General features: G+C 40.8%; 1 protein-coding gene across 1 annotated transcript in view; it reads left to right on the forward strand.

The window, feature by feature from the left end:
- Positions 1 to 24,056, forward strand: part of LOC119732956 — a 31,416-nt gene that overhangs the window by 4,179 nt on the left and 3,181 nt on the right. Inside the window, exons 4-17 of the mRNA XM_038206539.1 lie at positions 1,873 to 1,959; positions 2,475 to 2,541; positions 3,641 to 3,712; positions 5,699 to 5,787; positions 10,919 to 11,075; positions 12,796 to 12,968; positions 13,724 to 13,829; positions 14,434 to 14,582; positions 17,090 to 17,150; positions 17,834 to 17,908; positions 18,295 to 18,387; positions 20,189 to 20,363; positions 21,535 to 21,592; positions 22,919 to 23,051. Of these exons, the coding sequence (XP_038062467.1) occupies positions 1,873 to 1,959; positions 2,475 to 2,541; positions 3,641 to 3,712; positions 5,699 to 5,787; positions 10,919 to 11,075; positions 12,796 to 12,968; positions 13,724 to 13,829; positions 14,434 to 14,582; positions 17,090 to 17,150; positions 17,834 to 17,908; positions 18,295 to 18,387; positions 20,189 to 20,363; positions 21,535 to 21,592; positions 22,919 to 23,051 (1,495 nt within the window). The remainder of the gene's footprint in view (positions 1 to 1,872; positions 1,960 to 2,474; positions 2,542 to 3,640; positions 3,713 to 5,698; positions 5,788 to 10,918; positions 11,076 to 12,795; positions 12,969 to 13,723; positions 13,830 to 14,433; positions 14,583 to 17,089; positions 17,151 to 17,833; positions 17,909 to 18,294; positions 18,388 to 20,188; positions 20,364 to 21,534; positions 21,593 to 22,918; positions 23,052 to 24,056) is intronic.

Consider the following 24,056-nt stretch of genomic DNA (forward strand, 5'->3'; position numbering starts at 1 on the left):
ACTGTGCCCAAATTACTTTTTCGTGGCGGATACCATAACACAAACATCATTGGAGTACCAAAGTGAATACGTCATGCGCACAAAACGTGTGTTAAAAGACATTAGCGGGTGATTTAGCCCGTGAACCAACACACATGCGTACTCCATTCGTTTGCACTATACTTTCTGGTTCTAAATGAGGGGTCCGCTCATAAGTCCGACGCCTCATAGGTCCGACGCCTCATAAGTCCGACAAAATCGCATCCACTAACCAAATAAAGGCCCATAAGTCCGACGCCTTATAGGTCCGACGCCTCATGAGTCCGACGCTTCATAGATCCGACGCCTCATAGCTCCGACGCCTCATAAGTCCGACAAATTAAACGCCTCGTTTTTCCGTTGTCGGACTTATGAGGCGTTGGACTTATGAGGCATCGGACCTATGAGGCGGAATAAATAAATTTTATGCCTCATAAGTCCAACACCTCTTAAGTCCGAAATTTCGGACTTGTGAGGCGTCGGACCTATGAGGCGTCGGACTTATGATACGGCCCCCTAAATGACGTCACACTTTGGTAGTCCATAGGAAGCCTTAGCCAAGAATTTTGGTGCAGCATACCTCATTCTCTTTGAGACTTTCTGAGACTGCCGTATAGACCCTTTGCATGGCCGCCATCTTGGTGGTGCATTGCTTTTGATCCACAAGGTTACATGAAGAGACCTCTTGTACATTTCAATTGTTACTGAATTTAAATAACAAAAAGCACATCCAGGAAGGCTGCTGTGTGCAAAGGATCTATGACACAATTAACTGTGGTATATGTAACAATTGTTGACTGATCTTATGTGGGATATGTTGTTGTAACACGAAAGGGCTGCTAGTATGAGTCCCAAGGGGTTAAAAAGTGCATATCCCACATCACAGCAGTCAACAATTGTTTTGTTATATCGTACCAATAAGTTCAAATGATAAATGGTTGTAATGGTAAGAAATACATGAAACAGAAGCGGCGGAACGGGTTTGAAACTGGGGGGGGGGGCATCACCCAAAAGGGGCACTTGCTCAACATTTTTTTTTTTTTGCACATCCGTGCTGAAAGGTCGACACATGTTTTTCAACGGGGGGGGGGGGGGGGGGGGGGGGGGGGGCCTGCGTAGTTCCATCTGCCAACATAGGGGGCGCTCTTCAAAACCGATGATTATATGCTAACTATGCATTATGTGCCCATTTTCAGGGCGTATTCAATGTATGGGTTTTGGGGCTTGGTTTTCATATACCTCGTTTATATCAAAACTATCTTTACCATTATTGGGAAATGGGTAGTCCGAAGAAATAGTAAGCTACTTTAAAGGAATTTTTCTTTTATCTCAAGGGGGCACTTTTATGCTCGAGGGGGGCACATTTATGGCCACAAAAGGGGCACTTGGGAAAATCTGGGGGGGCAAATGCCCCCCCCCCCCCCCCCCCCCCCCCCCCCCCCCCCCCCCCCCCCCCCCCATTAAACGTATCCGTTTGCATGCGAAACCTCTCTAATGTTGGAATATGCCGTACTAGGTGTGGTTCCCAGTAAATCATGCTAGGGAGTTAGGGTTCATAGGGAGTTAAAATTCTTTGTCTGTTTTACTTTTTGGACATATCGTTGACTCTTGTGATGTGGAATATGTCGGTTTTGGAGGATATTCCAGGATGAGGTTGCATCCTAGCAAAAATGCCCAGAGAGTTACTAGTGGGTGTCTATGCCCCCCCCCCCTTCCACTAGTGCTGTCACAGCCCCTTGGGTGGATAGATGCCTACAAGACAAGTGACCTCATCCCCAGTATATATGTGTATATTACATACAGGGTTTAGTTTCTGGGAATGATGGTTGTTTTATTTCATGCATTGCAAACTAGGTACAAGTACTATGAGCGCTGGGCAACAGCGAATGACTTCCCAGTCGATAACATTGTCAATGATGGCTCCACCACTTACGAAAACAGGTACATTTCTTAACAACCTACGGTATTAGTCAATTATTTTGGTGACCCAGCTACCCAATGCCAATACTAGTGGTGGGCGAAATCAGACATTTCAAAATCTGGTTATCCTATTTTTTTTTTTTTAACTGAATAACGGTTATCTGATTTCACTGGAAGTTCCCAACCAACTCACAGTCATATTTTTAAAGAAAGGGAAATGAATTTTAAGAGAAATATGGGACCCATTATACGTAGCACCTTTATAAAGGGTATACAAGGTGCTGCAAGGCATATTGTAGCCACTGCCAGAAACACCGGGGCAATTAGCGATATTGTTACTGGTTCTTTAACGTGCATTTCACACCACATGGGAACTACGGCTTTACGTCCCATCCGAAGGACCAAGCAATAATGGTAAAGTACCTTGCTGAAGAGCACAAGGACAATGTTCCCCGTCAGGATTCGAACCCGTGTATCACGGAACACGAGTCGAACACATTAACCATTGATCACCTCTTCTGATTTGATTCTTTCAGACTGGGTTCTGTGGGCGATTTTGATCTGGTGCTCAGGAACAAGAAAATCAATGACAGTGTGATGGTGGTAGGTGTCAAATTTCAATTTTTTATTTTTTTTTTTGGGGGGGGGCATCAATGACAATTAAAAACAATTAACCCCCTAACGCCGGTATTGCTCTGCCATGAACCCAATTTCACGGCGCTGCTAAGCACACAAATTTGCTTAGCACAAAAAGTCTGGCTTATAAAAGCTGCTACCAGCCAAATCTCTATTTTGGTTTTTTTGCTAAGCAAAAAACAGCTGAACACTAGTCACGAGCATTATACATCACATGGAGTTTGTGGCTGGTAACCTGCTTTTACAAGCCAGACTTTTTTGTGCTAAGCAAATTTTTGTGCTTAGCAGTGCCTTGAATTGGCCCATGGACAGTTGCACTGTGAGTGGAATGTGTACGCACAGCAGGCGCGGTTCTACGGGGGGGGGGGGGGGGGGGGGGGGGGGGGGGGGGGGGGGGGCTAGGAGGGGGCTGTAGCCCCCCCCCCCCCCAAATTTTGTCTAGCCCCCCAAAATAAATTCCGTACAAAAAAAATTGCATTAGCAAAAAGAAGGATTGTGATGTACATGCGAACGGTCTCCCCCCACCTATTGATTTTCGGAGGCCTAAGTGTCTGGAAAAAATTTCAGCACGCCTCCCTGAAAAAAATTCTGGATCCACCGTGCTAGCCCCCCCCCCCCCCCAAATATTGGTTCTAGAACCGCGCCTGACGCACAGGCGTTCAGCCATTGTCTATGAATGAATGCGGCTGTGCAGCAGGAATGCGGCTATCATGAGTACCCCCTCACCGGCAAAGAAAGTACAGTTGGAGGCGACCGACTGACGCCATCTTGCCTGACTGCAATTTTGCCGCCACGCGCGGCCGTACCACTGTGTGTACATAGTACAAATCCCCTGGTGTACGTGTGTCACACAAAAGGCACAGTGCGCGTCAACTGAAATGTCCCGCCCACAGGACGTCGTTGCTAGGTAAAAGGGCGCCCTCTTTTGTCGGCGCACGGAGCCCATAGCAATATCATCTGAAATTGCAAACAATCTGTTGCAACCTTTCTTTGGATGGATGAGAAGCCAGGAAGATTTTATGTAATTGTTAAAACTAAGAATAAAATGTTGGTATTTGTTCTTCAGGTTGCCGGGGACATGCTTTTTCAAGATCACAACTTTGACATTACCCAAGTGGTGGACTACTTCAAGCGAAAGGTATGAATACATTTTGTTTTTGTTTTTCCATCTGGCTTGCTGTCATTTTGAAGAAATTTAAAAACTGCATGTGATTTCTAATGACCAGTCAATTGACTGATTTTTGGAAAATTAACCCTCCTATGTATTTACTAGCATACATTCTGTGCAAAGTTGTTGTTTCAATCAAAACAAATCAAGTGACTGTTGTTAACAGTTCAGAGCTCCCGGCCTACATGAAAATAGGATTGACTGGCCCTGACTGTTAATGTTACTTGAAACAGCTGTGCTTTGACTGTAGGCGATTGATATGCCAGCTGTGCCTATACCACTTGAAATATAATCTGATGGTGTCTAGCCTGTGTATAAGGTGTGGCAAGGGAGAAAATTGATGTTTGTTAATGCCTATTTATGCAGCAGGAGAGTTACATGTTATAGAAAAAAATTTGTTTCTCGATCAAAAAGTTGTTAATGGTTTTCAGTGTTTTCTGGAAAATTGTACTATTCACTGAGCTGAAACTTCAACAGGCTACCGTAGGTTGTGAACATTGTTCTTTAAATTTTGGGTGGTGTTTGTTATTGAAAACAAACAAAATGCATGAACTGATGAAAAGCAAATGATCGTTTTTGCCTTTTTAATAATGAGCAGTAGCTTGAGTTTGAACCCAGAGGTATCCCATAAAACCCAGTGAACCTAGAGTTTATACCACCTGTTTTAAAGGGAATAAACAACATTTGCAAACATCGAAAAATAAAACTACCAAGTTTTTACGAAATTCCTTATTAGGATGTTGATAAATGACAGTCTAAAGCATTTTGTAAAATTTTGGCACCTGGTGTGAAGTCATTTTCAAGAAAATTGTATTTTTGTATACTTTTCCAACGGTGGTCGGCCGACCACCATTGGAAAAACCTAACTATTTTTCAACTACTGCTCCAAATTTATCCTTTTTTTAGTCCAAATTTTGTTTGCTATTGGTTACACATGTTCATGAACGGGTGCAGGCCAGCTAGGCTGGTTCCCTTACCTTACAATTTTCCGACATCTATAAATTGATCCATTTTATCTTTAGTGGAGTCAGGGAACCAGACTACTTCAACAATTTTTGTTTTTATTGGTTTTTCAAGTATTTTCAAACACAAAACTTCAAGCATGTAAGTGTAACAATATTTGATCTATTATACTAACCCCTCAAATAGTTCATTTCTGAAAATTACAGCAAAAGCCAATAATGTACATTCCCTTTAATTTCAGGGGAGAATTTCACTGACCAGACCAAATGTAATTAACCCCTACCCTGCTGAATCCAACAGGATCCAACTATTGCATATTCCCAATGGAGCCTGTTGGATTGAGCAGTAAACCCCCTAGTGTACATTCTTGATGCAAAATGTTGGATTCAGCAGGAAACTGAACCGCATTATATTAGCCATGTTCAGTGGCGTAGCAAGGAATTTTTTCAGTGGGGGGGCCGCTGGGGAGCTGTAACATTTCATGGGGGAGGGGGGGGGGGCGTTATGTAGATCAATAATAATTTTTTTAGAAACTCAAAATCTCAGTGGGGGGGGGGGGGGCGACTGGGGGGTGACAAGGTTTCATGGGGGGGGGGCTGGTGCCCCCCCCCCCACGCCCCCCGTGGCTACAACTGGCCATGTTGGACTCCGTTGGACTTAGCAGACAACTGAAAATAAGGCGCAGTGGTTGGACTCTGCTGGTTTTAGCAGGGTAGTGCCTGAGGAACTTGCTCAGCTGCCTTTTTTTCGTCGCGTCAGTGCAACAAGGTCGTATCTCCTAAAATGGCATGAATGATGCAAAACGCGAGGTTTAGAATGTCAAAAGGTCGTATCTCGCTTAAAATAACCCGGATGTACACGCAAAGTCAATGGACCAACAAGATACGACCTTGTTGCACGGAGCATATTCACGCGAGATGCGACTTTGTTGCAGAATGGAGTTACGACCTTGTTGCACTGACGCCGTGATTGTATTTTGCTTTATCATTTTAGCAAGGGGAGCTTGCCATTTGTTATGAGATGGAACCAACAGAACTCTCACGCAGTCGTGGCATCGTGGATGTGTGTCCTGTGACAAACAGGTAGTCCTTAATTGAAACATTTTCCTCACAATTGTAACATAACTTGACAGAGGTCAAAATGAGGGTTGGCGGGTGTTGGGAAAGAGAATACAATTCTCCATTCGATACTGTGTTGCACTTCAAACAAATATTCCATTTATCAAATACTTTAGATTTTGTTGAAATGTTTTGAGTTTTGTAGTTGTGAAATGAAAGATGCCAATTACTTTTTCTTAATACTTTTATTCCCCAATTTATATATTTCCTTAAAATATCCGGCCAATTCAAAAAGAAAAACAAATCACCCAATTCGGTTTTTTTTTTCTATTTTTTAAATTCTTTTCCACCTTGCCTGTGTCGAATTCTGTTTTGCCAGATCGCCTCATAAATGGTATATCTGCGCACTGTTTTTCCGAAGGATTAAGCAATAATGGTTAAGTGCCTTGCTTAAGGGCACAGGTGTCCACCCGGCGGCCTCAAACCCACGCCACTGTTGTCTCTGAAACACCAGAGTCCGGTGCTCTTAAAGCCAGAGTCCATCATTTGTAGCTATCCAAAAAGTAACTGGTGTAATTATTGTTGAAAAACATACTTGGTTGAAAGATAGTAAGGGGACTAAACTCCCTGTGAAAATATTCTTTCTGGCAAGCTGTCATTTTGGAAAAATCAACGAAAGATGGCCTTTCCAATGGTACTTCTTAAGAGCACTATTAGGAATTTCTGTTAGTAGTGCTTTATTTTTTATTCGACGAATCGTGTGTAGCGTTGACATGACGTGCACGTGGTTGCTATAATTGTCAGATCAGTGCTTGACATCCCTTAGATGCAGTCAGCTCAGTAAGAACGCGTCTGGGGTGCTGATTTCAGGCCCAATTCAAAACGGGATTCAGCAACTTTCGAATTGAAATCGAGATCCTAGAATGTTTTTCTTGAAATATACAGCTAAAGCTGAGCTGAAATTTCATCAGGTTAATTGTTCGGCACCCTTCTTTAGATTTTCAGCACTTTTGCTGCTTCAAAAGAACAAAATGCACAAATTTCAAATGATGGACTATACTACCTCACGGTAACCGCTATAGGCCATGACACTCCATGTTAAACCTATATGGAGTCAAGGGCGGATCCAGGGGGGGGGGGCCAAAGGGGGCCATGGCCCCCCAAAAATGAAATCAATTTTTTTGTTTTTATGTGACATCGCAATAAAGGCAGGCAATGAGTACACCACAGTCTTTTCCTCAAAAAAACATTGGTTAAAGTGGTCAGAAATTGCCTCAGATCGCACCACAGAGCATCTAAAATCCAAAATTTTTTTCGGGGCCCTTAAGCGGGCCCTGAACCCCATGTCGTATTTTTTTGGACCCACTTTTTTGGGGGACCAAATTTTTTTTTGGCCCCCCCCCCCCAAAATTGTGTTCTGGATCCGCCCTTGTATGGAGTCAAAAGAGGGTTGGATGGAAGGTGTAAAATCGTTTTTACCGGTATAACATTTGAAATAGCGCAATCAGCTTGACTTTGTTATTAACTTTATATCACAGCACATCACGACACTCTGTCCTCTCCATTTCATGGCACAGGATAACTTGTTTCACAGAGAAACCAAACCATGATGAGGCAAGCAATGTCTCGCTTGGCAAGCGTCATCTGGCCAGTTTACCTGTTTCATTTGCGTTCATTTTCTTCTTGACCTGTACTGCATTCATGTTGGCAACCTTTTTCAGTACTTGTTTGTCATCCATGTTTTCCCTGGTGTTTGCAGCCATTGTTGCTTGGGCATGAAGTGCCCTCTATTTATTTTCCTTGCTACTTGGTGGTTGAAATTTGTCTTATACAGGCATGCAACTTTTCCTCGGATCAGCTGATTTCCTCTTTATTCATTTCCCATGTGTGCCATTGAAAACAGAAAAACACTGTACAAAGTCTTGGAAAGATGTGAATTTCCTCTTTTTTGTGACTTCCCAGTTGCATGCCTGCTTATAGCACAGGGTGTTTTTGGATGATTTTGACCAAAACTGCACTCACTTGTTGATCACATTTAGTTTGATCATCACTCTATACACCAATTTTGGAAATTGTGTGGGAAAAGCAAACCTGCTTCTATGAAAAAAGCTTCACATTTACGCATGCCTCATCGCACATGAATAGCACTTTATAGAACCTACAAGCAATTGCTGGGCTAGCTTGAGAAAAAGCAATTAGTCAAAGCAAAAGGTTATTTATACGTTTTTAAGCAATAGCTTTTGCTTCAGCTTCTGCTTGATGAACTTTTGCTTTTGCATGGTGCCTCTGCTTATTAGCAATTACTAGTTTTTATGAATTCGGCCCATTATCTAGTGGCGTGGAACTGTGAGCGAGGGAACGGATATTCATTTACGCGCCCAGCATGAATTATGTCCATTCCATTCCCAGAGAGAAGACCAATGAAAGCTCACCTGCTCCACTGTGGGAGCATTCATTATTAGGCCAAAAAAAAATAAATATTTGGTCTCTGGTCAGACCAAAGTTCCGGAATTGACGCGGGGACGCGGCTTTTTTTTTTGGGGGGGGGCTTTTTTTTTTTTTTTCAAGCTTGGTTGTACAGACAAGGTGGGGTACTATTTTGCTTTTTTGGTGTCCTCATGTACATTGGTGTCCTCCATAATTTGCCTTGGTGCTCTCGATCATTTGCCTTGGTGCAATTTCCCATTCCTCAGTGCTCTTTGGTAAAAAAAAATACAGGAGGTGCGGCAATAGAGGGCGATGTTGGAGCTACCGCGGAACATTTTGGGAGAAAAAAAAGATTGACGCGCATGATTAAAATCGACGCGCGTGCTGACCAGAGACCGACTTATTTTTTTTTTGGCCTTAGAGAGGGATATCTTTTTCTAGATCAGTGTAAATTTTGTTTTATGCGTTTTTTTCCCTATTGATTCCCTTACAATGTTAAACTAGAGGGTATAATAATAAAATAATAAGTAAAGTCATATGTCGAAAACTGTCTTTCGAAAAGAAACAATAATAAAACGAAGGACTAAACTGCAGAAGAGTATGTTTTCTACCTGACAATGCTCCATGTTCTGTTCCACCACATAAATATTCACATTTGATTCTAAACCAATCAGACTTCCACGTCCAAATCTGGTAGCAAGTCCAATGGGTTGGGTACAAAACTGAGAACAAATTTTTCAAGTTAGTTATTGAAGTCCATCGAGGATGCAAAACCGTTCCCGTGTGTTGGGGCCTATTTTTGTACGCACATATATGCGACTTTCTTGTGCGACAGTGTCGTACGTTTTTGTAAATATTAGCTCAAAACAATGAGCATGTTTACACTGAGTTTGCGCACAGTTTCTTTTTAAATCAAATTCGCTGCATGCGTTTTCCATCTGGAACCTGTGTATCCCCTACGAAACACTCTTATAAGAATCTTATAAGAATGTTGTAAGAATCTTATAAGCATCTGAGAACCTTCTTATAAGAATATTATAAGAGTCTGATAAAGAATCTTATAAGATTCTTACAAGTATTTTATATGAAAATTAGTAAGATCTTATAAGATTCCTATATGATTCTTATAAGATTCTTATAAGAGTATTTTGTAGTATTTTATATGCAAATTAGTAAGGTCATATAAGATTCTTATAAGAATCCCAGCAAGGCCTACAAAATACTCTGATAAGAATCTGATAAGAATCCTATAACAATCTTATAAGAAAAGTCACAGAATCTTATAAAAATCTTTTTAAGATTTTTAAAATCTTACAAGATTGTTAAACATCTTATAAATCTTAAAAATATTGTAATACTTTTCTTAGACCTACATCATAAATAGTCATGCTCCTTAGTAAACGTCTATGAAAACCCATGACTAACAATGAGCTTGTCGGTTGTAAAAGATATGGTGGAAAGAATCGTGCGAAATATTGCGTATTTGTTAACACATGTATGCATATGAAACAATTTGAGTAAAAAAAGTCGTTGCGACAAAATCGCGTACGTGTATGTGTACATTGGCCATTTGTGCCCAACCTTGCTCCCAAGGTGTCAAGCAGTACACTCCCACCATTACCTGGTCTCTCACCCTGGTATTGCATCATTTGCATGTTCAAAATTTTTGGATACGTATGCAAATTAGGAATGGCCTGCTGCCTGCCTATGCTTTACGTTAGCGTTTTTTGTATGCGGTGTCTGGGGTAAAAATTAAACCAATTCGTCGCGGCGTGAGTTAATCTTTCTAATGGCTTGCAAGGTTATGATTAAAATGTTCACGTCTATTAATTTTGGTGTCATCATTATCATATTAAAACTTTCCTTACCATGGAAGGACACGCTGCATGCTTGCACTGGTTTATGGCGCGTTAGAGTGCGAAGTACAAACGACTCTTTTATTCTGAATGAGCACAAAGCCATACGCCTTTGCGCGATCGTCAGGCGTCATCAGGTGTACGTGCTTCTAGCAGCATTCCAAGTTAGGGCCTGAAAACTCGGAAAGAATACAGTACTTTTAACGGTACACTCTAATCTTGTTAATCCCTCTGTCAACAAACTGGCCCCTGTTATCCAATACTGCTGCTAATCCCCTGCACTTGTCAATATCAGCTGTGTGACAGCACATGTGGCTTTATTACACTAGGTGTTAGGGATTATAAAGCCACTGTTTGGACAAAGGATTAAGATAGATTAGAGGGCTGGCCAGTTTACAGTTAGATTGACTGTTTTCTCTCAGAATAAGCCATTTGCGTGTTAAATTTGAATAAAATCTGGAACGCTGACTTAATACAATGCTTTGCACGTTTTAACCTAGCATTCTCCCGACCAAAGAGACTGTTACTATGTCACGTGATTCGGGGCACGCCTTATGCTAGCAACCCCCAGCTCCGGCATGGTCTGGTGTCTTTGTGCCATTCTCACCCATTGTGAACGATGTATTGGTGCTGAGCGTCTCTTACGTAACTATGCAAGAGCTTGCCCCGAATCATGTGATTAGCAACAGTGTCTTTGGTCTGGAGAATTCACAGTTAAAATGTGCCAAGCATTCTGAGCAAGTCATTGTACCAGACGTTTTTCAAATGTAAATCCCAAAGGGTATAGGTTACACGCAAATGGCTTATTGTTTCTAGTGAAGGTTACTCGCAATGCTCGTTACAACCCCAATTTTCTCTGTTTGACAACACAGGATTACTCATTTCACGGAGAAGCCGAACCATGATGAGGCAATGTCGCGTTTGGCAAGCGTCGTCTTCTACTGCTTCCGAAAGCAGACCCTGCCGACGATCACATCCTACCTCAACGATCATCCTAATGTCGTCGAGAGAAACTTTGGAATGTACATGGTATAATACAATTTGAATGGTTACAGGTTTGAACCCTGCTTGGTCAAAATTCATTTAAACGGGAGTGGCTTAATTGTAAACAGATTATTCATTGAGGTCGACATCTTGATTTCAAGTCTATAGCATCAGGCTTTATAATTGTAAAGCACAAGTGCTGTAATTGAAGGTTACAGGTTCGAAACCCACTTGGTCAAAATGAACAATTTTTGTTCGTAGACGGGTGTGTCTTGTCAATGAAATATGCATTATGGTCTGTGTCTATATTTCAAGTGTAATAATGGTAAAGCACTAGTCAGTAAAAGTTACATGTTCAACCCCCGCTTGGTCCATTAATTTGCAGTTTTTGTCCATAAACTGGAATGGCATGTTAACAAATCATGCATTTAGGTACACTTCTTGATTTCAAGTCTAGCATCATATTTGATGGCAAAGTGCTAGTGCAAGAATATCAGTGGTTACAGGTTCGAACCCCACTTGGTCAAAATTCACAATTTGTGTCCATTAACAGGAGTGGCTTGTAAGGAAGTCTGACATTAAGGTTTTCCTCTTGATTTAAAGTCTAGTATCGGGTTTAATGGTAAAAGCACTAGTACAGCAATTGAATGTTACAGGTTCGAACCCCACTTGGTCAAAATTCACAATTTCTGTCCATAAACAGGAGTGGCTTGAAAGTGTAAACAAATCATGCATTGAGGTCGACATCTTGATTTCAAGTCTAGCATCAGGTTTGATGGCAAAGTGCTAGTGCCGTAATATGAGTGGTTACAGGTTCAAACCCCACTGGTCAAAATTCACAATTCTGTCCATAAACAAGAGTGGCTTGTCAGCAGGTCTGTCATTGAGGTCTGCCTCTTGATTTCAAGTCTAGTATCGGGTTTGATGGTAAAGCGCTAGTGCAGTAATATGAGTGGTTACAGGTTCAACCCCACTTGGTCAAAATTCACAATTCTGTCCATAAACAAGAGTGGCTTGTCAGCGAGTCTGTCATTTGGGTCTGCCTCTTGATTTCAAGTCTAGTATCGGGTTTAATGGTAAAAGCACTAGTACAGCAATTGAATGTTACAGGTTCGAACCCCACTTGGTCAAAATTCACAATTTCTGTCCATAAACAGGAGTGGCTTTAAAGTGTAAACAAATCATGCATTGAGGTCAACATCTTGATTTCAAGTCTAGTATCGGGTTTGATGGTAAAGCGTTAGTGCAGTAATATGAGTGGTTACAGGTTCAACCCCACTTGGTCAAAATTCACAATTCTGTCCATAAACAAGAGTGGCTTGTCAGCGAGTCTGTCATTGAGGTCTGCCTCTTGATTTCAAGTCTAGTATCATAATGGTAAAGCACTAGTGCAGTAATTTAAGGTTACAGGTTCGAACCCGACTTGGTCAAAATTCACAATTTCTGTCCATAAACAGGAGTGGCTTAAGTGTAAACAAATCATGCATTGAGGTCAACATCTTGATTTCAAGTCTAGTATCGGGTTTGATGGTAAAGCGCTAGTGCCGTAATATGAGTGGTTACAGGTTCGAACTCCACTTGGTCAAAATTCACACTCTGTATCTGTCCATAAACAAGAGTGGCTTGTAAGGAAATCTGACATTAAGGTTTGCCTCTTGATTTCAAGTCCAGCATTGAGTTTTATGGTAAAGCACAAGTACAGTAATTGAATGTTACAGGTTCGAACCCGGCTTGGTCAAAATTCACAATTTGTGTCTATTAACAGGAGTGGCTTGTCAACAAGTCTGGCATCGAGGTCTATGGCATGAAGCTCCCCACTGGCTTTCAACTCATCGGCCAAGTTGGTCTACACGAATACAAAAAGTGGCTGGAATACTTCTCGGACAAACAACTCCAGCAAGGGGTTAAAGAAGCCTTCACTGCCACGGCATATGCAAGGTTTGTCATGACTTCAAACCAGCAACCTCTGAAATGCAATACAAGTGCTCTACCCACTGAATTTTATGCACATTTCCAACCTGCAATTTTTTGGGCTATGCTGCAAATCTGGGAAAAAGCAGTTGAAGCAGTCTCACAGTCTTACTAAAGGGTGGTGTTTCCCCCGACTAAACTAACAAAATTGAAAACCCTACGCTTAGAAAAGAAGGCACATCATTCTCCAAAGCAAAGAGCTGTACATTGAAAATATGTATCATTTTAATCTCCCCACTCTTACAGAACTGTTTTCCTGAACTTGGTCTTCTGCCGGATAAACTTGTACAACCCTGAATAAAAATCTCAGATTCCATCATCAATCAATTCAATTCACGATTTCCAGGGGGCCGTGTCATAAGTCCGACGCCTCATAGGTCCGACGCCTCATAAGTCCGAAATTTCGGACTTATGAGGCGTCGGACTTACGAGGCATAAAATTTATTTATTCCGCCTCATAGGTCCGACGCCTCATTAGTCCGACGCCTCATAAGTCCGACAACGGAAAAACGAGGCATCGGAGCTATGAGGCGACGGAGCTATGAGGCGTCGGACTTATGGGCCTTTATTTGGTTAGGGGATACGATTTTGTCGGACTTATGAGGCGTCGGACCAATGAGGCGTCGGACTTATGAGCGGACCCCATTTCCAGTTAGATGAATAAAAAGCATTGCATTGTTTTGAAAATATGCTTGGAATTGGCTTTTTCGTTTGTTTCCTAGATTGGGTTTAATGGGTAACCCCTCGGATGGTTTCCATGGCAAAACCATATCTCTCTCCATCGCCAACTTCTGGGCGGAAGTCACCATCAAGGAAAGCGAGCGACTGGTGAGTTAGAATCTTTTCGGTTTGCGGTAACACCACGTGGTAATAACTCCGGGAAAAATGTTGCAACCTGACGTCACTCTTTTTCTTCATATTTTCTGTGGAAATTTTCATTAGGCCAAAAAAGAAAAGTTCCCCGGTTTCTGGTATGTGCACGTCGCCGTAGCCATGCGCGTCGGCAAAATGAAAAAGTTTTTTTTTCAATGTAAGATGATGTCTCAAAACTCACTGGTTTGACTGGAATCCCGCTGCTGCACAATTTTAACATGTTTTTAGATGGGTTATGATCAAGAATAAGCTATATGTGGCCTCTCTGGACTTTGCAGTCATCAACCGACATTTGAAGCAAAAAAAAACAGGTAAAAAAAAAAAAGCCGCGTCGCCGCACCTCTTTTTGGGCAAGCTCCATACCAGAATCCGGCGCCTTTTTTTTTTGGCCTTAGCAACAGCTTGACTCACCATAAACTGATACCTTCATTGTGGGAAAATTGCGGGGAAGTCGCTAAGAATCCTGCAACTTATACCCAAAACAATGCCCCGAAACGTGTCAGGAACTTGTCTCGGATATGAATTGAGACAGGCCCTAATTACTACTTCTGTCTTGTAGATATTGGTTCCGCATCCGTTGAATGACCCTACAGAGTTTGGTAGCCTGGGAGACCTCCATGGTATCAGTAGAAAGGAAGGCTACTTTGGAGGATTGAGGCTTCTTCAGGCTACCTGCAAGAAGTTCTATCAGTACTGCTCAGAGCAAGGGTACGTAATATCAAATGTCTCTTCCTATTTTTTGACAATCACCAATGGGTAGCTAGTGTACATGTATTTAACTCTGAACACTATACAATTGTTGCCTGTGGCAGGGTCCATGGTTTTTTGTATACACCCGAGGGATCAAATAGCACTGGAGGCAAATTAAAGCCCATGGACCCCGTCACAGCAAGCAACATTTGCTTTGTTATACCACGGTAATAGATTTCTAACGTCTGAAACTGTGGGTCGCTTCGTGTTGCGGTACAGAATTGGAGAACTTTTCGCACATGATTTTCTGTATTTGTCTTCGTGCTGATGCTGTCCCTTTCAAAAATCATCAGCAACCATGACTGTGCTCAAACTCATATATGTGGCGTTACAAAGGATACAATTTGACAGATCAAAGCTCCAACAAAAATGGCGTGGCACTTCATGTAGCTGTTTCGGTGCTGTATCACATAAACTTTGAACGCACTTGCAGTACACAATTTGTTCAGACAAATGTTTGAAATGGTCATTAGCAAATGTTTGATATCCAACTTTAATCTATCCCCCCTCCCCTTTCCGGCAGTTTCCATACTTAAGCCCGGTTCATACTTCACGCGAAAGCATGTGCGAAGAGAAATTTATGTCGTCAACAATGGTGGACGCGCTTCGAATGTATTGTTGACGTCACAAATTTCGCTTAACTTTCGCGTGAAGTATGAACCAGGCTTTAAGGTTCATCTGTGTTTAAACTTAAAGAGATTTTTTAGGCCCCTCAATTATAGGATCCAATGATCTTCTGCATGTACAATGTAGATCCATTATCTGCTTGATCAACACATACTGTGATTTTTAATATTCTTATAATAATAATAGTAATAATACTAAGTTTTGCCCTTCATGACTTTAAACACTGTACACTCAGGGGTAAGTGGATTTACATATATATAAACAGGGTGAGTCAAAAAGAAATTGACCGAATTAGACAAAATATTCCAAAAAATATAGGCATAAATTACATGTTTTTATAGTACCTCACAGTGAAAGAGCACAAAATTCAGCTGTCCACCATTGATCATGTACCGTTCTGTGAAATGATGAACCATTAAATAAAATGAAACATGGGCGTTTTCCCACCTCTATGAATGGAGGAGATCTTGCAAAGGAAAATATACCAAACTTGCCATTATATTTCAGGAAAAAAAATTGATTACTTGTTTCTCATATTCAAAGAAGGTGCATACCTATCACTTCCTATGTTCCCCAATATCTATGTTCCTGAATACCGATGTTCCCCCAAAATCCTTACACTAACCCTTACCCTAACCCCTAACCCTAATCCTAAGGATTTCGAGGAACATCAGTATTGGGGAACATAGGTAATGGGGAACATCGGTAATGGGTAGACCCCTATTAAAACACAAAATCTGACTGTAACATACTGTTTCAGTCTTGATTTAAATGATTAAAATCTCATTGTATTGGAATGCCTGTGTGTAATCTGTCATTCCCACTCAGCTTATTAGCTTCCAATGGCATTCCATGGACAGCTATAAAAATGGGTTCTTTTAGTAAAACAGGCATAACCCCTGATAGCATGGATAAATTTCAGTATTTCTTTTTTTTTAAGATGAGTGGAAAAACATGCTCGTTTAATAAGAAATACTTAATTGGTGTTTCAGATGTTATTACTTTTTAAAGATTTTTTGTATGAATTCGGGTCACTTTCTTTTTGACTCACCTTGTAGTCTGCATTCTCCAGAGTTGTAACGAGTCACTGATTTTTGTGACTGAAGTCGAGTCGAGTCATTTTAAAGAAGTGACTCGAGTCGAGTCGAGTCATTTTCAAGAAATGACTCGAGTCGAGTCGAGTCATTAGGTCAAAAGGTCGAGTCGAGTCGAGTCAAGTCAAATATTTAGCTCGAGTCAATTCGAGTCTCGAATATTTGAACACTATATACCAAAATTAATAAAAGGAGGCCATAAGTTTAGCCAGCGTTCGAATCCAAGAGCTTTATAAGAAATCACCCAAAGCCAATGATGAACAGTGAATAAGAAAATGTGTTTAACAATCTGGTTCCTGGATATTATTTTGTGTCTTCTAGAACCATGAGGTGGGAGTCTGTGACATGTTGTATATTTATACATGACTGCTATTCGCAAAGCGAAGTGAGCATAACTTTGCACCGTAAGTCATTGCAAATACTTTTCGCAAAGTTGTGCTTTTATTTTTTGGGACTCGAGTCTTATTAGCCTTAGCTCGCGTCGAGTCAAGTCTTCTAATGAGGGACTCGAGTCCAGTCGAGTCAGTTGCTCGCAGTGACTCAAGTCGAGTCATTTACCCTTAGGGACTCGAGTCGAGTCGAGTCGGACTCGAGTCGAGTCATTGACTTGAGTCATTACAACTCTGGCATTCTCACACTTCAATAAATAATTAAAGCCACATGTATAACCGAAGTGCTGTCTGAGTCTGCAGTGCAACAGATTATATTAATACTTTACCGTTTTCAATTATAACTTTGTTTTAGGATTGCTTTGCCGAAGAGAAATTTTACACTGAAATACGACACCAATATACCAAGACAGGTGGTGAGTTTATATTGAAGTTACATGTTCAGATGGGACTTAAGGTTTGCATGGTGGACATGATCAATGAATGAGAGGTTTGTGGTAACAATAATGTGAATGATATCTCCTGATGACGAACAGAGCATAAACAAGACGCGCAAAATCGGTAACTCACATTACATTTTCGTAACGTGAGTAACCGATTTTGTGCGTCTTGTTTATTATACATAACATATTTTTCTGGATGTCATCTTTGGTGCTTAGGTAGGTCTAGGTCTACTCTATCTACCATGGGGATAACAGTTATTAAACCTTTTCAGTAAGGTAATTACAGCCCAAGGAAATCAAAAATGTAATGTGAGTAACTGTGGAATTGCCCATCTGGCTTTCGTTTTTTTTGTATTTTGTGATTTGTTTTTATTGTTTGTTTGTTTGTTTGTTTGTTTTTATGGCAAATAAACAATAATTCATGGAAGTTACACATTTTTGAAACTATTTGCTGGATTCCTATATTGCAGAGATATATTTCAATTGTTTCAACCTTACTGTTTAATGAAATATGCTTGTATTATTATTATTATTATTATTGTAAAAGAAATTTTTTAAAGATTTTAGTTAATTTAGTAATTATTGTAAGCACCTTGAGTGTCAGTTTTATGGATTTCAAGTTGGTGCTATATAGGATTATTATTATTATTTTGCAGGGTCTTGCTGGAAGCAGTGCCATCGTCACGGCAACACTGAAATGTCTCATGCACTTCTTTGATCTCACAAATAGTGTAAGTGCAATTCAGTTGCTTAATTGTTGCATATTCCTTTTTAAAATTAAACTCTTGAAGTTACCTGTACCTCTAACTGGGAAAATTTTCATACCATCTCCTGAGACAACAGAGTGCAATAGTCTCTTCAGTCCACATTGAAGGCTTATACTACATTCACTTTTCATGTAAATGCCTCGGTACCAAACTCTGACTAGGTGCGGCAATGCGTCCCCCCCCCCCTACTTTTTTCCCCTCAAATGTTGGCTGATGGTGCAGATAACGCTTTGATCCCCTTAAAACTAATTAATCATTGGGATATACTGAACTCCTTTTGACCACTACTAGAAACAAGTTACTCATGTCATAGTTTTTCTTCCTGATATTTTTTTTTTTTCCCCGCACAGGATATTCCACAGCCAATGCAGCCACAGTTCATCCTGAACGTTGAGGTGGATGAACTTTTCATCAATGCTGGACTGCAAGACAGAGTTATACAGGTATTGTCTTAAATTATTCAATATTTAGGATATATGTGACATATGTGAATTGTACATGTTGTTGAAACAATATCAGTAGGGCTGAGTCAGTTTGAATAATTCAATATTTAAATATTTACTTTTGTCAATGTTGCCAAAGGCTTAACCCTAACTGCCCCCAATGCTACAAAATACTACTGAGGAGTAACCTGTAGTATGAATTTCTTTCCATACAAGTGTGCACAGCACATGTAGTATTCTGTGGTATTTGGTACTTGACCCCCAAACAGCCCTTTAAGGGTTAGGGTTAAAGTTATGTGTCAGTTATGTTTAAATCATATTTTTCGATCAAATGTTCAAATATTTCTTGACACTGGCAGGATAATTTCTTAGGTCAACTAAACTGCAAGTTAAAATCATTTAAATACCTTTTCACTTAACGAAGCAGTGAATTAATTAATAGTACCGCAAACAGAAGAATACCGGTCCAAAATTCAAAATTTGTTTTAAAAAGGTTGGTATATGTTCTTTGTTATTGTTTATAACTGCGTTTTATATTGAAATCTACATTTTAGTTTTTGATCAAATATTTGTATATTTTGCTCCGTCTTACATGTACATGTATATACAAATAATTAATATAATATTTTAAGATGGAATTTTGCGTCGGGGTGATATAAATCAAATTAGGTTTTGCCTTTCACCGACATTTTTTTTTTTTAAACACTGTATACTCAAGTGTGTTACCTCCCGAGTGAAAGTTGGAAAAAAATCGCTCGGGTGGGACCTAATTTGATTTATATCACCCCGACGCAAAATTCCATCTTATAATAGTTTATGCGGTACCCGCTGCTATATGTACATCAGATTCGAACCGGCCAACCGATCCCGTTAGCTCGGTGGTCGAGTGGTAAGACATCTGCACTAGAAAGCAGGAGGTCATGGGTTCAAGTCCCACCCGAGTGATTTTTTCCAACTTTCGCTCGGGGAGGTAACACACTGAGTATACAGTGTTTAAAAAACGTCGGTGAAGGGCAAAACCTAATTTGAATTATTATAATAATCACAAATCTTTTAGGGATAATATATAGATATTTTGCATTTTTTATCCATAATGAGCTAATGCAAGGAATTATGAAAGGACTAGACTTACTTAGCGCTGTGCAAAGAATGTCATTACTTGGCTTGAAATAAGTCAAGTATTCGTACATTGACATTAAGGTTAAAAAGAGTCTTGAATATCATATATGTATTGATATTTATATTCCAGGTTGCTGACTGGTTGCTGACTAGTTGATATGTGACAGATTTAAAAGATTAGAATTAGGGCTAATAATCCTCATGAAAGCTCTCAAACCAAGCATGTATATATGGCTTATTTATACAAAGATAAATCCCAATTCTACTTAATAAAATTGTATTTGGGTACTTAGTGGATGATCCAGTGGGGTCTACTTGATGTTCCCCAATACCGATGTTCCCCACTACCGGTGTTCCCCACTACCTGTGTTCCCCGAAATCCTTAGGATTAGTGCTAGGATGAGGGTTAGGGTTAGGATTATAGGGTAGGGATTTTGGGGAACATCGGTATTTGGGAACATAGGTATGCACCTGATCCAATAATATGTTTTGGGATATTTACTTTATTCGGCACAGCCCCAGGGTTGCTAAGCTTTAAATTGTACCTTGAGAAAGTTTTAGGCAGGTGAGGTAATTTTACCAGCTGGCTACTTGAATCATTCCTTGATCCCACTTTTTGCTCTGAATCAGTTAGTAACTTTCCATGTCAATATTATGTCTAACAATTTTGATATTGGGGTAGATCTACCAAGGTCTTGTCTACATGGATTTCTCACGGGAGGTCATGAGGTCAAAAGGTCACGGTGAATATCAGCCGATGGAGATCGGCCTTGTTCCACCGCTGTGGCTTGCATTTGTTCGCAATCCCAGCGACTCCGGCAAGATTCACAGCAACGCCAGACAGCGATTTGACAGTGGTGAGTTGCACAGTGTAGTAGCGTAGCAAGAAAGTTATTCCAAAAGGTTAAAAGGTAATGGTGATCAGGTGATGGAGGTCAGCCGCGTTTCTGCAGGCACGACTGTTGTGCAGTGGTGCATTGAGAAATTGTAAATCACTGTTGAAAAAAAAATCCAAACACCTGATTCAGACTGGCTTTTGAGAGTCTTGCATGTGTCACGACAGAACCATCGGCATCAAGCAGAAAATACTCATCAGGACACAAAACTGAGAAACTTGTGATTATCGTGGAACAAGCAGCATCTCCACACCAAAAAATCGCAATTGTGCTCACGTCACCCATTACGCGATGACGATTCCTCGGTATAGCCATGATCATGTGACGTCTTCAAAATGGGCGCATGTTGATAACAGTTAAATAATATTCCATATATCCACGTCTGTTCATGGGGCCATTTTAGCCATTTTTGATCTGGTTGCGCACTAGGTCTTAACTTCACACAAGTCGACTGTGATTGATCCCCACCTGTAGGGAACACGTTCTGTCACGGCGCAGAAGTTGAAATTTTTCTACTCTTGCGACTTGATTTGTTTTCCACGCAGACCGATACGGATCACCAATCTGTAACAAGTGGGTCTTGCTTTTTCGGTTTTCAGGTCTGGATTCCAAGCTCGAAACGGATGTTAAAGCCATGGGAACTTAACCCTAACCCTCCAGGCTATGTTTGCTAGAACCCTGCCAAACTAGCAACATGCAACACTTGACTAAGTGACAAGCCTGCTCAATGTAGCAAGATCCATCAGGGAAAAAGTCTCAAGGCCACACTGCCTCAGAGTCTGTGGTCACCGCACGCAGCAGGATACAACTGTGGCATTGCTCAATGGGACTTAGCTCTCATTGTTTCAGAGCTGGCCGTCCATGCACTGGTGTTGGTAGCTGAATGCATCAAGTGCACCAGTTCTTTTCCACCTGATGCACTGTGTTGCATCTGGTAGGGTTAGGTTAAAAAGGATGGGGCAGTCATTTTAGGCCCACTGTTTATTATTTTATCATCATTTTTTTAAATTTCTTGTCTCCAAAACATAAGCAATAGCTCCATGGACAAGTCTGTCATAGATTTTGTGAGAAAATATATTTTTCCCAAGACAGGAAGGATGATGTAATGATTTCATATTTTCTTCTATGAAAGGTGATCCAGAAGTTGTAGGTGGGATGAAGAAATTAGCTGAGCTCACAGATCAAGCCAAGTAAGTTGTGTTTATTTTCTGCTTAAACAAATTAGGTACTCAACTGAAGCAGGATTAAAACTTGCCACTGGGGGAACAATGGATTGGTTTTCTAACAGCTCATGTTAAAGGTACTGTCCATTATTTGTAATTTGTGCATTATGTTCAACAAAAGTGCTCAAAATCTAAAGAAGGGTGCTAACAACTAACCTGAAGAAGTTTCAACTCAGTGAATGCTGTATATTCCGAGAAAACCATGTGCTAGGATCAGATTTCAAATCAAAAGTTGCTGATGTTTTGAATTGGGCCTGAATTCAGCGTCTGAGATACGTTCTCACTGAGCCGATTGCAGCTTTGCGATGTCGCCCACTGAACCGTCGAATTATAGCAACTGTGTGCCCATGTGCGTTGTGTCAACGCTTGTGCGCTCTTCGCCGAATAAAAAAGTAAAACTACTAACGGAAATTTCCAATGATGCGTCTTTAGACGCTTTGACTTATTACCCATTGGCAAGCTGCCTGGTGAAAATGTTTGTTTTCCCAAAACCGAAAGGTAAATTTTCCTGAATTAACTAGTCAGGGAATCAAAATCATTTAAAAGTTACGTTATTGAAGTTAGATAAGATGCTACTTGTATTTTATATTTTGTCAGTTTGCTGACATGAGTGCCTTATGGTACAAATCAGTCTGCCCAGAAGAGAAATAAGTCAAAGTTTGATTAGCTCATATTCTGAATTTATTGCACGATTATAGCTCTACAGAGATGCATCGAGCACTGTGAATTGTGATAGAAGACAATTTCATTGGATAATGCATGATATGTATATACATTGTATTGTAACGTGACCTTTTTGGGTTCTTGTCCTCCGAGTCCGGCGAAACGCAAGAAAAGGGGACAAACACACAGGATTTCCAACTTCTGAAGAAACTCTTATTTATTCAGCACAACAACTCTGTGGTCAACCTGCCACACTGCTACCAGTACCACGACTGCTGATTCCCAGCATAGAAATACACACAGTCTGAACAAATGTATACAATTGTAACAACTTGCAACGACCCCGGCATCTTGCCAAACCTTTCCCGCGTCCCCCAACAAAAGAAACCCACTTAAGCAACCTATTTCCAGAGCCTATTTCCGGAGCGCGCGCTAGCCAGACCCAAAACCAGGTCAGGTGCGCGCCGCCGGAGCCCCTCCGCCGGAGCACTAGTGCTAGAAAGCAATGACAACAAAAATGTGCATAGACTGTCCGTTACAGTATCATGACACATTTGATAAGCTGGAGATGACAAAATTAAATTTAGTAAACCGAACTTCCATTTTTTTTTATCTTGGCTGTATTAACAGAGAAGCATTGGAAGCAGGTGATGTACCAAGACTCTGTGACCTCATGAATGAGAACTTTGACCTCAGGCGGAGTCTCTACGGTGATGATGTGATCGGAGAGTTGAATCTGAGGATGGTGGAACTGGCTAGACAGGTATGAGTAAAAGGCAGAGTCAAGACTTTAGATTGGCCCAGCTGGCCCTTGTTTCACATTTCTGCTGATCTGCTGACAGAATTTCTGCCCACATGAAAGCAAACTGACACTTCTGCCTTGTGATAATGCAAAGGACAAGAAAGACAATAAATGAGGCCACTTATCTACCGTCACGTCAGCAGGTTTTCCAATGGTTGTGATTTTTTTATTAAATACCTGAACCACCAAAGAAGAATTTCAACACATGAATGGACGGTTACACCTCTATGTTCCGACACCCCTATGTTCCGACTGCACATATTCCTATTTCTAACCCTAACCCTAACCCTAATCCTAACCCTAACCGGGAGTAACACAATCTAGGTTGTCGGAACATAGGGGTGTCGGAACATAGAGCAGTCACCGAATGGACATGCAGCCTTTCGCTTAAGATGATTTGAGTTGATAATTTATATTGCTTTTTGACATTATCCTCAAATTTCCATCAAAAAGTGGACAGGTAACTTTTTCCGTCCATTTTTGATGGAAATTTGAGGGTGATTTTAAAAATTATAAAAGAATGACAGAAATGATTAACACATATTACATATTATAAGCGTACATGTCCATTCACATTTCAAAAACCTTTGGGTGGTTTCAGATACTGTAAAAAAAATTGCAACCATTGGAAAAACTGCTAACATGACGGGTGCAAAGTGGTCCCCTATATTGTGTTTCTTGTCATATACTCCCATTAGACAGGATCATATATTGGCATGAAAGTGAATGCCAACACCAATTTGCGACGTCATGGCAAATATTCGCACTGCGAATGCTCTGAAGTTGAATGCATAATCAACTACAGGGAAGTCTGCAGCGAATGTTTCTGGACATCAAGTTCGCTTGCGTCAAGTACGAATCGACCTATAGCAGAGCTACCAACTCTCCATAATTCTGCAGAAAGTTCCCTGAAAATGAACCAATGTTTCCATGTTCTGATGAACACATTTGAAAATGTCCCTGATT

This window comes from Patiria miniata, unplaced genomic scaffold (assembly GCF_015706575.1).
Source record: "Patiria miniata isolate m_02_andy unplaced genomic scaffold, ASM1570657v1 HiC_scaffold_25, whole genome shotgun sequence".
NCBI classification, from domain to species: Eukaryota; Metazoa; Echinodermata; class Asteroidea; order Valvatida; family Asterinidae; genus Patiria; species Patiria miniata.